Source organism: Harpia harpyja, chromosome 4 (assembly GCF_026419915.1).
Source record: "Harpia harpyja isolate bHarHar1 chromosome 4, bHarHar1 primary haplotype, whole genome shotgun sequence".
Classification (NCBI taxonomy): Eukaryota; Metazoa; Chordata; class Aves; order Accipitriformes; family Accipitridae; genus Harpia; species Harpia harpyja.
Genome location: NC_068943.1, coordinates 61,538,844 through 61,555,959, shown reverse-complemented (window position 1 = coordinate 61,555,959; position 17,116 = coordinate 61,538,844). Strand labels below are relative to the sequence as shown.

At 37.5% G+C, this 17,116-nt stretch overlaps 1 protein-coding gene across 5 annotated transcripts in view; it reads right to left on the bottom strand.

Annotated features, from left to right (window-relative positions):
• L3MBTL3 (L3MBTL histone methyl-lysine binding protein 3) overlaps positions 1–17,116 on the bottom strand; it is an 86,959-nt gene that overhangs the window by 28,367 nt on the left and 41,476 nt on the right. For all 5 annotated transcript variants that reach the window (XM_052784307.1, XM_052784309.1, XM_052784310.1 and 2 more), the window contains exons 10-14: positions 14,940–15,031; positions 14,241–14,392; positions 5,359–5,435; positions 3,923–4,008; positions 1,486–1,596 (exon numbers count right to left, since the gene is read on the bottom strand). In XM_052784307.1, coding sequence (XP_052640267.1) covers positions 1,486–1,596; positions 3,923–4,008; positions 5,359–5,435; positions 14,241–14,392; positions 14,940–15,031 — 518 coding nt within the window. The remainder of the gene's footprint in view (positions 1–1,485; positions 1,597–3,922; positions 4,009–5,358; positions 5,436–14,240; positions 14,393–14,939; positions 15,032–17,116) is intronic.

The following is a 17,116-nucleotide window of genomic DNA, read 5'->3' as shown; positions in this document are numbered from 1 at the left end:
TACACAGAAAATACACGTACATTAGATTCTGGATCCAGACATACTCTCACTGAAGTAAAGAGAGAGGTGTCATCTGGTTGTTTACTATGTCTTGCATCATCAGGCTCAAATCCCAGGAATAAAGCAGGTAAGTTTAGTTCTCACATTAATACTTAAATTAAGCATGAATTTCTGCCTTTTTTCTCTCTCAAAACACCAAAAAAATTCAAACATTTTTTAATGTCCTGTTTGACCAGGATTTAATAATAGCAGAGCAGTAAGCAAAGGCCTAAAAAAATGGCATTTATCCATAAAAAACAAACAAAAAACCCCAACATACAAGTAACAATTTTACTAAAATTAGACCATACAGGATAAGGAGTTGAAACTGAAGAGAAAATGAAGTATGTGACTTCCCAGAAAACCACCAGTATGGGCTATACATGCGTTTTTTTCAGGTAAAAGCTAAATATCTTCAAATCTTACTTGACCTCTCCACTAGTAAATAGCTGAGATCTCTCATGCACGCACGTGGATGCATGTACACAGAGATACATACAGAGCTCTTTCAACATATGCTACAGAGTGAAATTACCACCCTAGAAACTACAAATCCTGTCATTTTAATAAATTAGGCTGGGGAGGGGTTTTTTTGTTTGTATGGGTTTTGGTTTTTGCATGACCAAATTAAAAGTTTAGGTAGAATATGTGTAGGTGTGAAGATATTAGTTCTGATGACTCCCTACCACCAGTTAATTCAGATTCAAAATGAAATGTCAGCTGCATTTCTGCTTGAAATACCATGTATGCCTAATAAATCTGTACAAACTGCAAACACAAATATCCTTCATATCCATCTAACTGGATATCTGGAATATGCTAGCCCTTTTAACGGTTAAGGGCTTCAGAGAGTAAGCTGGTTTTGTACAATAAAAGAAAAATAATTCAAGTATACAACTTCCAGAAAACTGCAATTTCTTAAAAATACATTATCTGTGATTAATCCAATCTAAAGTCAATAATTAATATAAACTTCAGAACTGCAGAAGTCACTGACAAGACACAAGAGATCAGGGTTCTTTTTTTATATCTCCCTTATATCTCTCTCCTTCCCCTGAAGTTTATAGAGACGGGTTCAATTAACCTAGGCCAAATATTTTATGGGCCCTAATACAAATATCACAGCAGCCCTTTGACACTTGATATTAAATGATCGCATTTCTTGATAGAATAGACAACTGTTTTATATCAACTATTCCCAAAGCAATTTTTGAACACATTCAACGCTGCTCTCTAACTACCTACATCAGCAAGTACAACTAAGAGGATAATAGAACAACCCGTTCCAAAGGAATTATATGCATATTAATCAGTGAAAAGCTTAGCAGGACACAGCAATGTGACTCGTTTCCTCCTGTGCTTAATTTTACAACTATAGGATTTTGGTTTTACAAAGTAGTCATCAGTCACTCAAGCAGGATAGTACAGTAAGACAGAGAAACTTACTTTTATTCTATAGTCATCAGTATCTACAATAGTTGCTACTCTGATAAATACTGGATTTCTCTTGTCAACCACTTCAAGTTTCATGTTTTTCTGAAAGCCATGAGAAGGTTTCTAGAAAAGAACAGTATTACGAGAAACAGAAGAAAACCTCAAAAATCTCACAAAACTGTAAAGTATATAAAATACATAGCAAACTTTCTGCTTTCGTTTTCTCAAATCTGCTCTCCCCTCCAACAAATCCAAGCATAAAAAAATCATTCAAACCAGTGTTACTAAACTAGAGAAATAAAGTAACTACTTTGGGATTCCAGGTTCTCCATTCAAGCCCTCCAAGCAAGTAAGTAGGGATCTTTGTTTTACATCAGTTGAGTTCTTTCCTAAATTCTCTAGAAAAGTTTTCCCAGAGATTTTGGCCAACAGTTTCAATACAGTGTTGAATGAAGTATTACATACCAGCAGCCTGAAATGTCTATGAAATTGTCTACAGGAAATATATTTGTGGTTTTTAGTATGTATTTTCGCTTTGTGGATCAAACACTCTTTTTTGGTCTCCTACTGAAAACATAACTAATCCATGGTATAACAGTAAATACTCATTCAGAACCAAACAGGACCAAATACCTGGTTTGTAATACTGTTTTGGCAAAAAAGGTGTCTCTTAGGAGTATCAGATTTTATCTTTGCCATCTACAGCTATGAAATCTAAAGCAAAAATTACTTCCATTTTAAAGGAACATATGCACAAGACATGTTATGTTTTTTATTTTAGATTTCTAGGAAAATAACGTATCTGTCCCTCTAAGACTTTCCAGAACATCAGTGTTTTTTCCTCAGCTGCAGCTTAAGAACTCTTATTTTCTCCCATAATACAATATAAAATACTGTGGCTGTCTCAGGAAGCCTTCACCCAAACTCCAACACAATCAGCGGTTTATTCCCATTAAATATTTCTTATTGTTTAATCACAATTAGCATGAATATGGTTACCATTATATTAGTACAGAAAGCAGGGAAGGGATTTTCTCTGGCTGTGAAACCAAAAGGCAGAGCACAGCTGACCCCATGCAGTCAAGCTCTCCTTCCCTTCCATCCTCAAAGCCAGATGACCTTGTCTATGCAACCTTTTGGGACCTACACCATGCCGCTCTCTGCTAGCATGGTTTCTGGAACAGTGTTGAGCCATGACAGCTAGTGCTCCCTCAGTTTAATGCTGTCAATGCCTGCGCTCTTGTGACATGTCCTTTTCAGTTTCCCGGCGCAGACACAGCCAGCCAGACCCTGTGGGCCACTGGTGGGGTGTTCCAAGTGCCAAGCCCTGTGGCGTGGCTGTTCCCTGAATGCCAGGGGGAGAAATTAAAACATGGATGCTCTGAGAGATAAAGAAAATGTTTGCTTTTAGCTTGATGCAGTCAAGGTCACAGCCCTCCACTGTTTTGCCAAGGACTATACCTCTCAGATATAACCCAATACCTTTCTAATCCTTGCTCTGAGTCTTCTTGCTGAGAACATTGAGACCCGTTATTAAGCCAGACACATTTTGGAGTGATAAACTGCAGGTCAGTAATAAACTCTGGTGATCTACTGACCCCAGGAACTGCTGTAAGCACCACATTTCTGCTTTCATTAATCCAGCTCTTAGCAAAGTGTTATTCAGAATTAGTGACCCTAATCTGAAAAGCCAAGGCAAACCAGCTTCAGCGCACTGTGAGACAAGGGGCTGGGAGCTACCAGCCATCTGACGCTGGCTCCTGGCAGCGATCCTTTCTGCGTTAACTGACCAGTCCACTCTCCTCACTGAAATCCTAAGAGCTCAAGAAAGATGGGTGTCACTGAAAGAAACTAGCAAGTACGAAGCTAAAAGAAAAGAACATTGCCCACAAACACCATAGTTAAACTGGGGAGATACCTGTAGATGCTGCCCATGTACCCTAGTCACAAGCTCGCAGAAGAAAAAGTCTACTGAAGGGTATTAAATACAAACCCTCTCTCTTGGCTATTGCCAGAGACAATGGACTAGATGGGCAACGAGACTGACCTCCTACAATAATTTTTACATTCTCACTGTATTTATTGCACCATTTAAAATGTACAGATAGAAATACATAGGTTCAAAATATGTTATGATGACTCAGTAGCTATCTCATTATTTCTAATAACTAGGCAGTCATTTCCCATAGTAAATTACATTCATTAGTAGTATTTCGTAGCACTTAATCCCATTTATAATGATTAAAATAATAAAGTAATAGTGATTTATAATAATAATTATCTGATTTCTGACAGTGAATTGCAAACTTGCATAAAAATAAACCACCTATTATGCAACTAATTAACTGGATACATTTGGAAACATAGGAACACCATATATGTAATCTCTTCTTAAACTAATTAATTATATACACTTAAAAGCATGAAAAAAATGGAAAAATTTTCTCACCACTTTAAAAGCCCTTGCAGGTGCAGGTAATGAACTGGTTTCTTCCAAATACTTCTCCCAAGAAAAATGCTTAGCATGTGGATAATCTAGCACAGAAGAAATATGAGCAGAATTAAACACAGCAGTGCAAAAAATAAAATTGGTATCTAATTTACAGAATGCCTAACGCTTTCTATTCTAAATTGTCTCTGACACATTCACCATGTAGGTTAAAAAACCCAACAGTCTTCTCATACACAATGCTGAGTAGCTAGCAGAAAAAGTCACAATTGCTTTGGATATGAGAATATAAATAATATGGACTGGAAAAATCTGTCCACTTAATTCAAGAAATTAATTCGAGTATTATAAGCCTAATTCTGTATTTATAAACAGTAATTTACTGGCAAACACAACTAATCAGTTAGCTTTGTACCACAGTACAGCACACCTGATTACTTTCTATTCTTTTAGTGAATTTGTTTCAAGTAAATTTCTAAAAAAATAGCCTGGACATTTACTGTAAGAATTATTTACAGACATCATGAAAGAAGATGTTGCCTTTCTCAGAAAGTGTCATGTTTACAAACACTTTATGCAAGAAAAACAAAGACAGCTTTGCTTTTAAAGAAAAGGCAGTGCCTGTCCTTTACCTTTACTCTGCACTAGAAGTTTAACTTGAAGTTTAACCATTATGATTCACAATCTAGAACAGAATGAAACCAATTATGATTTGTTTTAAAAGGGATTTCACTTAATAATAGGCTGTAATTAACCTCCTGACAGACAGATTGCTTTTCAAGATTGCTGGCTATTAGAATTTCTGTCAAAGTTGGTTTTAACCAATTAAAATTTTCCATGTTCTCAGACCACAGACAGCAGTTTCTGCAACAGGGCATTTAGATCATGCAGCTATACACAACAGTCCTGAAAAACAGTGGTGGTCTTATATTTCGTACTAATGAATACACTTTCATTCTTCTGTATAGTCTCTCTCGTGTTTTCCTCCCTTCCAAAGAGCCCTTATAAGTTTGATTCTTTGATCACATAACACAATCTTCTCATTAACCCATTATCTTGCATGTTTAGTTCACGCGAAGATGGTTTTTTTAAGCAACAATCTCACACACCTGGAATTTATCAGCATTTTCACAATATGACTCTTAGCATAAGTGAATACATTCAGCCAAAAATACAAACTTGTTCAGATTCCAAGGGGTATCTTCCATGGATAGATGTCTCTCTACTAAAGCAGCATACATGTGCATACTTAATACCTAGTATCTGTTGTACTTCTACTTTCAACATATTATGTCCTGTAAAAAAAAATCTGTAACTCCCCAAATACCAATTCTTAATTACAGAAAGAAAAATTCAGGAGAGGTAACAATAAGCTTATTGTAAGTTTTAATGCTGCTAGCTGACTATAACCTCCTTAAATATGTCAGATTACAAACCTGGTGGGGTGATGAGAGTTCTTTTATGTTCTTTACACCATCCAACAGGATGAATATGTGGGCTAGCTGCCTCACACCTGGAGATGGGGGAGAAAAAAGGGGACTGATAATGCAGTTCTTCAGACATCCTATTATGCTTAGAAAACAAGACATACAAAAAAGATTTAACAAATTCCAAATAACCTATGACACCTTCAACTTACACTTAAACTACAAACATAACCTGAAGATACGAACACATTTGACACAGACTGGGTATCACCTAAACAAGCATAAGGCTTTATTTACAATTTCACTGGAAGATCAAAAAAGTCAAGTCCTTGAATTCAGTGGTAGATCCCCATTGAGAAGCTATAATGCTGGACCTGAAAAATTCACGTATAGAGACTCTTGGTAGAAACGTGTTGGCTGGTTGCAAGAACACAGTAATCCCATCAAAGACAGATAGGGTTTCGCAATGCCAAGACTGAAACTTTTAACCAAAAGCTTAAAGACCTTGATTAATCATCCAAGTTGCACCTGGAGGCAGATTAGAAAATCATGCATAACTGCAATGCACTGTCAATAACAAGTAAAAATTCAAAACCAGATTCTGAGTGGTTTGAATGGAGCTATAAACACTTAATTACAACCCAGCAGCACATAAGCAAAGTACGCCTAAGAAAAACTGTCAGCAAAAAAGAATAAAATAGCATTCTAGGCCCCAAACTGCCTGAAAGAATCCAGAACTAATCAGTGATCCAAGACTGCAAATTGCTCTAAAAAAGCTGATCAAACTCTCTTACTCAAGGGACTAACAACTGCCCATATTTTCTCTCATATGCATCAAATTTTACACTAATGCTGTTGCTTGTGGCATGCCACAAGAACCACAGAAGACTAGCAGAGGCAGGGTGAGCTACACTTGATATGTGCTGGCATCTGTCTGAAGCAAGGAGAGATCGCTCTCACTGTGCTCACTGGTTCAGCTACATCATGCTTAGAAGAAAGCAGCAGTGGGTGCTCCCTATCAAATTCTGTTAGCAATTAAAACAAAAAAAACCCCATACATTCTGCAAAAACTTAATGGATATAAAAGCAGATGAGAGAAAAAACTGTTTAAACATTCAGTATTATTAAATTATTATATATAGAACCATGTAATTCTATTACATATTGTTATATTATTACTTTGGAACATAATACATTATGTACAATATCACATATAATGTATATAATATTTAATGTATATACTACATACTATAATTATATTATTACTCAATATTATTAGGAAAGGCAAAAAGTAAGACTGATCTACAGGAAAAGTAAAAAGCCATCAGACTCTGCTATGAAACATGCACCATCCCTATGTCTGCATCAATACTTAATGATTGGTTTTGAGTTGGCTGAACAATTAACAGTGTTTTTTAAAGAAGTAGATAGTACTTATGTAGTCAGGGTGACTAAGGAACATCATGCTGACACAAAAAGCTAGCATTACTCTGTATGGCACTGCACTACGCCATGCAAACATACTGTTTGCCTCTATTTAGCTGAAAACTCATATATAACCACGTAATTCCCATGTAGATCTGTCCTTAGGGACCTCGCTTCTCTTAGGAGCCTGTCCCACCTATTTCCTTCTTTAGTTAGATAAATCCAATATTACAGTGCACTAGCTCTCGCTTCCACTATTTCCTAACCCGAAAGGTGCTTCAGTAGCTGACATCAAACGTTCCCAGCTACATGCCCTCTCTCTTCTGGAGAACCCTATCAGCATTTCCATCTCTCCAATAACCATGAGCACAGCGCCTTACTCACTCCAAGGACCCACCAAGGCCAACAAACTGCAGCTTAAGTTGAAGTTGCTAAGGGCTTCATTCCCTATTCCCCACAGAGGGATCAAGAAACCAAGCTTAAGTAGCTAAGTGGTATTCTAGATAGAGACACCCTCTCTCCCTCCTGCTGAAGGAATGCTGCTTTCTAAACACTCCTCAAATATTTAATGAGAAAAGACGACAAGTGGAGAGCATCCATGCATGAAGACATGGACTTCATATACAATAATCATTGCATAAAATACTGAAACACTCATTTGTGATCCAGTTTCTATTTAATCCCTCTCTGAAGTCACTGTCTCAACCGTTAGGCTGGAGAGTAACATGTATTCTCTCCCTTTACCGTCAGCCCAAGGGGTACTAATGCAAAATACCTGAACACCTGAACAGTGGGTTTGCTCTCCCTGATTGTTATAAAATAATCATTATCTGTATCTACCCAGAAAGTATTAGCATGCTGAAAGTTCATATTAATTAAGTTCCCTTAATTAGTAGTACTAATTTATATTTTTTTTAAAATATCACATGTTGATAATCTGTAATACCTAAGAGGGTGCAATGAACTGTGCATGACAGAAAAAAGTTTAAGGTAAATTAGCAGACACCCTAACACCTTACGGCTCAGATCAAAATGCTAGGTCTGCAGATCTTGAACACAAACATGTTTTAAGGATTGCAAAAGGAAACAGCACAGAAAAGACTGTAAACTGAACCCTGGGGTACTACCACATTGCAGTTTTGAACGTGCACTGCATAAAAGAAAAACGAAGGAGCGCATCATATTTAGAATACACAGAATAACACTAGTATGTTTTTTTAAACCTGAAAAGTAATTTTACATGATGTCTAAAATTCAATGTGGATGTACTTCAACAACAGAAATGCAGGTTTGGTGTCTCGGAAGCATTGTCTCACAAGCAGCACTCCTCTAGCCTTCTACCTAAATAGAGTCAAACACTAATGATGAAAAATATTGGCCAACTTGCTACAATTACCTTGTGGCTTTATGTATGAAACAGCTCTGCTAGTATCTTTTTGTAATGATGCCAAATAGATCAATTTCTAGCAGATAAAACCTATCTTTGATAGGCTCTGTAATGGCTCTGACAATAGCCAAGGATTCAACTGACTTCAAGAATACCAACCTGTTGTCCTACTACAATATATAAAGCTATATTGTATGTATTTAGTGTTTATAGTATCACACCAGGTACTCTCTAAATCACTGAAGCTGCCATTAATAAAAGGAAGCAGAAGGACTTATGTGATAATTTTGCACTGTTAAAACTCAGCATCTAACTCCTATAAATGCTTTGCCCCAAACAAATCAGAGAAAAGGTGAATGCTTCATGCTCCCTCTGTCCTCTTCCTTTCTCATTACAGCAGCTGTGAGGAGAAGCTAATGAGCAAGGGGGGGGTAGCACTTTTCTACCCCTCTCAAGCTGGAGTTTTAAATGGAAGAATTTTACATGGATGAAGTATCCTTCTGCACTGGAAGGACATACTCTCTTACTTCCTGAAATGTTTTGGAGTAAAGTCCACAAACTATTTTCAAAAGTCTCCTGAGTTAAATTTGGGTACATACTCATGAGTCTCTATGGTATTATCAGTATTATACTTAAAATAATGAGGTAGACGTGAAAAAACACTTACCAGGACAAACCTAAATGCACTTGTTCTGTTTTGCTTTTTCAAGCACAGTTTGAACATACATTTTTATAAAATTCTGAAAAGTAAATGCCATTGCACACACTTCTTGCCTTGAAGATTCAAGAAGCAGCAAGTGACCAAGGTATGTCACAATGAAAGATGCACTCCTGGAAGATGCTCTGACATTACAGCAATGGGAGCGAACACGGAACAAGTGCTACACACCACAGCACTGCAAAATAGCACTATAAAACATCCACAATATTTTCATTTGCTTTAAAAGAAAACTCCAGTCATTACAGATGAGCCTATAAGAAACTTCTGTAACCATGGTGGCCTCAGGAAAAAAAAAGAAAAATCATCCCTGTTCCAGCAAAACCAGGTCATAGAGTCCATCTTTACCTACTGATTTCACACAGCCTTTTAGCTTCAAACAGTCCATTTAACAATAAAAAGTAGAGATCAGCAAAAGTCACACACAATTTAAAGTAAAACTATTATGCTTTAATGTGTGTTATTTCATGGACATATTATCTAGTTTGGAAGAACAACAATAGTCTATCAGACTAAGCCCAAGACTTGTCAGCTGGAATGCCAAAGGCTACTCTGACTTTTCACAACCAATTTGCTGCATTCCACAGCTTTTTAACTCCTTTGTTCCAAAACAGAAGGCAGATCACCCAGCTCATGCTCTTCATAAAACACGATGATCCATGAACTGTGAGGATGCTTGCTAGGCCAAAAAAGGTTACCACCACTAGCAGGAGCTGAAGAATTTTGCACCTCCAAACCTACCTACTCCTGGACCGCAGCAGAGCACCACCACCTTCCACCAAGCAGTGCAGTGGTGACACGTGTAAGCTCAACTAATCAAGAAGATTATAATGTCCGCACAATTTATGCCTCTTGTGATCCATTCTTTCTGTCATGTGAGAACATGCAGACAGAAAAAGACATCTATTTTCCATACTGGACACTAAAGCTAATCCAGGAAGCTGAAGCAGAGCCAAAAGCAGCAGAGTGCGCCAGCTGAACCCGTAAGAGAACCACACAGAGAGACAGACCAAACAGCAGCTCTGCTAAGTTACAGACAGCTTAACTACATCTTAGAAAAGACATCAAGGCAGGCAAGAGCTACGTGATGTAAAAGGCCAGGAGGAAATTCTGCAATAAGGAAAGCCAAGGGCAGCTGGCAATGGGAGCCTCTGGAGCATGCGTCACTCTGTGTGAAATGAACACGTATGCAGTTCAACAATCCTTAACTCATGGCAGGAAAACATGTCCTAACAGGAGACTCAGATATGGAAGAAGACTTAGTATTTTTCTATTGGTCACTTTCAGCTGTCCTGTTAATTTTTCCCAAAAATCTGTTTCATATATACAGCTCATTCAATTCAGATCAAGAGAGATGGATGATAATGCTCGCTGTTAAAAAAAAATGAATATTCACTTTGTTTAGAAAAACATTTTCCCACTGGGTTTCCACCTGAAGATCTGGACAGAGTTTTTATTTATTCATCAGCACTTTCTTTAAAACAAGCTGTATGTGTTATAGTCATTTTCTGTTTTGAAATAATTTCTGATTTTCCCTTTTGGGAAAACAAACCTTTTGGTATTTTGATTTTCTCTTTATAAAATGTAGATACAATCTGTAATGAAAATGTTATCTATAAAAAAACCCACCCATACACACATTATACACATAGATAATAATATGCCCTCAAGAATGCTACTTATATGACTTCTTGATTGTGAGATGTCAGTCATCTAACTGCGCATAAAAAAAGGAGGAAAAAAAAAAAAGAAAGAAAAACATAGAAACCATCCTGCAGCCCCATCTAGTGCATAAGTGAGAATACTTCATCACTGGCAAGTGTAAAGCTGGTATTAATTTAGGTCAGGACTTCCCAAAACATGGTCCATGAGATTATGGTATGTGTCCAGAGGTGGCGTAGCAAGCCACATTAACATATTTTCTATTTAAAGTCTAAGAAGACAGCTGCATGATGGTTTGCATGAAATTTTAGAGCTTTAGGGTCAAATACTGGTCCATTATCCATTTAAATAGTTAAAAGTATGCACCGTGACTCATGGTTCTTTAAGATTGTTTTATCTTCTTTTCAGCATAATATAACCCCTTCAAAAAGACTTGTTTCTTTCAAAGAGAGAGTGGAGCAAAGTTATTTATCTCAAAAATGAAACAAGCAAAGCACAACTTTTAAAGACTTGGCTGTTAGCAAAGTAGCAGATGCTGGTGGAGAGCAGAACTGGCCTCTTATTTAGTCTCACACCAAAATTCACTCTATTCCAAAACTCATACAGATCAGAAAATGGTTCAGAAAAATCAAAAGTTGATTTGTCTTCATAAGGCACTTTAGAATCATTTTTTCTATGCAAGGCAGACAGGTGAGTGTAGCATGGGACACTGTATTTTCTCACACTCCTGGTAAGCTGATCCCAAAAGCTGCCTGTAGGACCTTCTCTGCAGGAGAAGTTCAGACCAAGACATGGATGAGGGCACCCAGAAGCCTCTGACCCAGTGAGTTTGGGCTAAAGCATGTTCAGCACTGCCATTGCTCCATCTCTCATGTGGGCAAACAGCAATAAGCTAGCACAGCCTCATCCCCTGCACAAACTCTATCTGTGTTTGGGTTTGGTCACAAAAAAATTTGGAAGCTGAGGCAACATAAATCTGTGCACAAGCAGAACAGATGCAAGAGAATGGAGAACTGAAAGCCAGCATGGACCTGTAGTTAATTCATAGTTCAGACATACCCAAAGATTCCCAAATGCTATTTCCAGATTCAGTCAACCTTAAGAAAATTTGGAAATTCCACTCAGAGGGAACGTCTTTGGCTCTCAAAGAAGTATTAGTTGTTTCATCAAAAAAGATGGGACAGATGGAAAGGACCTGATGGCTTGTGCAGTATAGGTCAAAATTCTCCTTCCTGAAGGAAAGTCTTCAATTGTCAATTTTCTTCACTTTTCTTCCCTCTAAAAGCCACTGCCAAAGAACAATTTAATGGGATTTATAGTACACTGAAAGTATCACCACCATGCATTAAAGAACTGTAGTAATGACTAATTCTAGCCAGAGTACTTATTTTCAACCATTAATGTATTTTCTAACACTCAGGGAAAAGGCAGGAAGAGTATCTTCAGCCTGAAAGCCTGAAGCCTAAAAAAGCTTAGGCGATGGTAATAGATTTCTGTTGCCTGAAGTCCAGTAAAATCAGTCAACTGTCTTTTAGTTATCCAAAAAGAGGAAAGAACTTTTAACCTGATTGAAAAAGTTCAATCTACTCATACTCACTAAATCACAAAAGGTATAAAGAAAAAAAAAGGTCCTTGTTCGAAAATAATCAACTACATATATCATTCCTCCTTCGTTGTAATTCCAAGATTGAAACTTATATGCAGGTAAAGGGAAACTGTGAGGCTCTGCTCTGGGTAATCCCAACAGAACTTCTCATTTTTAATTACAGACACCAGTTGGTAGATGTGAAACTTATGCACCTAAGATATTTTAAGGCCCCTACAAACCTCGTATCTAAAATTAAAAATGTAAGTGGGATGCATTCAGGATGCATTTTGAGGCTCTCTTTTGGTCAGACATTCCACTGCTATTTTCATTTGCTGTTCTTTTCTCCCATTTTCTTTCCTTCCTCCTCTATTCACTCCCATTCTCAATCACAGCAATGCAGAGAGGTAGGCCACGCCACTCAGAATTTAATTTCCATGCACAGTATTTCCAGCAGCATCTTCTTGCTTCTTCCAGAAAGGTACTTCACGATTTCATGAAAAGAACAAATCTTCAGCTTGGCTTCAGTGTAAATAAAGCTCCAGTGACTTCTAACACCTAAACATTTTCCACTTCAATTTTCCCTCATCCTTGAAGAAGGTACTATTTCATGTATTCTACATATGAAATTCAGAAAACCCACTTCAGAATACTGTGACTGCAGAAATGTAAAGCCTGGTTATGTACTTAAAAACTGCTTTTCCCTCTTCTGAGAAGATCGGTGGACAAAATTCCTGTTGACATGGGAATATTAACAACCCTGAAATTCAGTGTATGTCCGCTATACACAGTGCAATGTTTTGAAGAGATACCTGTGCTACCTCTGAACAAACTACAGGTTATATTGCATTGTTCGCCCTAAAAGCCTTGCCTAACTGCTGTTTTCATTATTAATTAATGGCATAACTGTTATTAAAGAGCATTCAAATATCAGGAAATTCAAAATACCTTTTCCGAGTCCCCAGTTTCCTGCTGCTTTGTAGAGGAAATGTATGTTCTGTGTTACTTCTTCATGAAAATAATCACTAACCTTTCTGGTCTTTGACTCATACGGTCTATTATCTTGATATTCAGTTCCTGACTTCACTGAAATGCCTGTTCACTGATGCTTCAATAATTTAGTTCTCCTACAGCTTATTTGTCATGTTGCCCATACAATTATTATTTCAAGAGATGGACTCTCTAAGTTTTGAAGTTACATAATAGTCTCACATCATTCTCATTGACGTAGTGCCTAAGCAGTCATCAAATACAGATGAAGAAAACTTTCTTCATTTATTTTTACAGGCTCAGCTATACAATTAAGTTGCCACTGCTGAATCCAAGACGTAGCTTACAATGCTCTACCTGTTCTGCAGTAACTTACTCTGCAAAGAACGTAAGGTATACCACTTTGCTCTAAATGATCTGCCAAAACAAGACGCAAGTGCAAATACACACTTGCACTGTGACAGCCAAAGCCTGAATTTCCTTCAGTACCTTTATGCTTATAGCATGTCCTGCTCCATCCACTGACTTTTCTATAGAGATACTCAAAGCCCCTCCACCATGCAACATGCAGAAAGGTCATCTCTGACACAGGTCTGGATAGCAGGATCCCAATTTTCAGAGGAATGTAGAACACAAAAGACTAAAACCAGGTTTTGCCACAATCCTGATGCCTTTACAGAAGATGGCTAACGTTCAGTCTGAATAGCATAAGTGGATCAAGAACCTTATGAAAAAATGCAGCCTTTCTTCCAATTTACAACTATATGTAAACCTAATTCCAGGTTCAATCAGTCACATTATCATGGTGTATATTCTTCACTAAAGATATCAACCTCAGAGACACTATGTAATTGAAATGAGAAATTAATCCACAACTCCAGATGTAGCAGCACACCTGAACACTCATTTAGCACAATCTTGAAATTTTTTATGTGCAACCTGACATGGGAAATCTGATTCCTCCAGTCTGCCACTGAGACATACTTTGGTGGCCATGATTACAAATCCAGCAAAAGTTGGTATGGTAACTGTATCGACAGTCCGGAAAGTATCACAGAAAATAATGCTTAAAGCTAACACATTGCTGATACATGTCACTAGGATATAAAACAAAAACATCATACCAGTAGTCGTAACTCTCATCCCAGTTGTCAAAATGAACCAGAAAACGATTGTCCACCATGTCTGTTACCGTAGCAACACAAATGAAAGTCGGGTTCTTCTTGTCTACAGCTTCCAGCTTCATCCCCACTCGAAATCCGGATGGAATCACTGTCTGCATAGAGAAAGACACTTAATTGAAGATAAATACTATAAATCCAGAAATCTCCCCAGTGTCTGCAATCAATATATTCATGTCATTTCTAAGTTTCCCAATTAGCTGCCCCAACAGAGTGGCAGCAGCCTAATTAGCTGACATAAGAAAGGCTCAAACAGAGACTAGTGGTTTATGAAATAAAAAAGCCCTAAACATGCTGCTAAAATGAAATGTGTTGGTTTTAACTCTGTCTTCGATATTCCCTCTGAAAGACTGTGCTTGTTCCACAACATTATGGTGTGAGACACAGTACTAATAACAAGTCTTAAATTCCATTTAATACACCTTTTCTGAATGTGCCAGGTCAGATGTTTAAACAGATTAGTAAAAAATTAATGGATTAGAATTGCAGAGGTGAACTGAAGTGGAGATTGTTACTGAATTTGTTGTAAACATTTTTATCTTAAAGTTCAGGTCTCAAGTCTGCAATCACTGAAATGTGCTGTACCACACACATGAGCATACAAGCAACTTTCCACACCATTAGTAACAAGTGAGTACTTACTGCATTCTGGTTTTCAAACAGCGATTTAGGAGCAGCTTGAGCCTTGCATGCCTTTAGGTATGAGGGCCAGCTAAATTCTTCTTCCTTATATCCTAAATGAGGGTCATGAAAAAAGTGCAAGAAATGACAGGCATGAGACACAACATGCATGCAGGTGATTTGATCATAACTGATTAAGTTATTTCTTCCATGCAGTTCTGAACTGTTTCTTACAACTTCAAAACTGAAAAGATTATGCACTGTTAACTATTTATTCTAATTTTATATAAACTACACTGGGAAAATTTACTTTAAAAGTACTTATCCATTCTACCCCCATATGAACTCAATGAGTCTCTCAGGGAGCACTGGTTTGGATTATTAGAAATTTTAGCAGGGCACACTTTAGAGGAGCTTATAGAGTTCAAAAGAAAGTTGATGAAGCTTTTCTATTTTTATTAGGGCATCTGGTATTACAAAGAGGAATCATGTTCTTTATTTAGGGCTGGCTGAGCTTCCTTACCAAAATGTCAAGCTTTCTTTACCCTAACTGAGCAAAATGCTCTGCTTTCTTGAGCTGTACATTATTAGTTTCTTATAGTTGGCTAGGACTGACATTTGAACTGTTCCTAATCTTCATCTGGGAGGAAGAATAGTCATATAAATAAAGCGCTAGGCAAGAACTTGGGAGATTTCAGCTCAGTTTCAATTTCACCTTCAAAACAAGCTGAGAAGCATTTCTCACAAAATCACTGCGCTCTGTCCCTGATCTCTGACCTTGCAGTCCTGGCCGTCAAGCAAACTGAAGGTCCTCAAGGGGCAGAATCTAGGGGGAGCTTAGAAACTAAAATCTGCAATTCTACCAGTTATCAAAAATCAGTCTCAGTAAGATATCAGTTTTATACTATAATCTCCCTCCCTTCGAACAAATCTTTCCAAGCAGCACAGGCTACAAGTCACCTGTCTGTCTCTCCCCAAGAAAACTGCACCTTACCACCTCTCTGCCTCACAGGTACCAGCTAACTTCCCTTTGGTTGTCTGACTGACATTCACACAACCAACAAGCTCAGAGCAAGCGCTCTCCAGCTTCTTTTCAGTCTGTTGCTTCTATTTCAGAAACAGCAAATGGCCTACAGGGCCCAAAGCTCTTCCCACTATGCCAGTCAGTCTAATAAAAAAAAATTCCCTCCTCCTACAGACTTTACTACGTCTTCAGGCTATCACTAATACAGCATGACTACTAGGAGCTTTAAAATAAACTCCCTGTGTTTATATCAGTTGCTTACACTATCAATGCCCCAGGACCCCTTATGCATTCACAGTGCAAGCTGAATGAACCTTCTGCATTTTTTGTTCTATGCATATAGCACTTGGAAAGAAACCTAAATGTCTGTTGATAGTTTGCCTCTTCTAGTTTCTTAGAGAAAAAATAAAATAATTCATAATATACTGAACTGCATAAAATAATTCACAAGAAAACATTTGTACTTCTAATCTATAAAACAATGCTAAGAGTTGTAAGCAAATAGTCTTTTTCCTTTATTTGGTTGTTAAATAATAGTTATAGAAACATCTATTTTAGTTCATACGTTATAATTCAGTAAAACAAGACCAAAACCACCACCAATTTCAGTGAGTGATTGCCTTAACTACTGAAATGTGTCACCTCTTGCCTATTTGAAGTGTTACTCAAATATGCCACAGACCACAGATCTTTTTAACTTTCTGAGAATCTCATATTTTCCAAGGAACTGCAAGTAAAGAATCCTTTAACTTCACCTTCTCCACATCTGCCTTTCTCAGTTTTCATTTTAAATATCAGCTAACATAAATTAACCTCCAAGTCCAAGCAATGATACTTTTCTTCATACTCCAATTGCCTCTTGTCTTGATACACTATAGCTGTAGACCAGTTGAAATAATTTTTACAGGAATGTGATATCGAGGCTTTAATTCTCCCTTTGTAATTCTAGAGGATACTCAAACCTAGCTCAAAGCTCACAGTTGACAACAGAAAACTCCCACCTACTACATGTGTGATGGCATCAGGTACTGGTACTGGGACAAAGCCCATGGAAAAAAAACTGGTTTCAGTAGATTGTGAAACAGTTTCTGGACAGCATGGGTCTTCAGTCACCAAATGAGAAAGGAAGATCTCTTGCTCCTATCTCATCTCCCAAAAAAGGACCAAAGGTGAA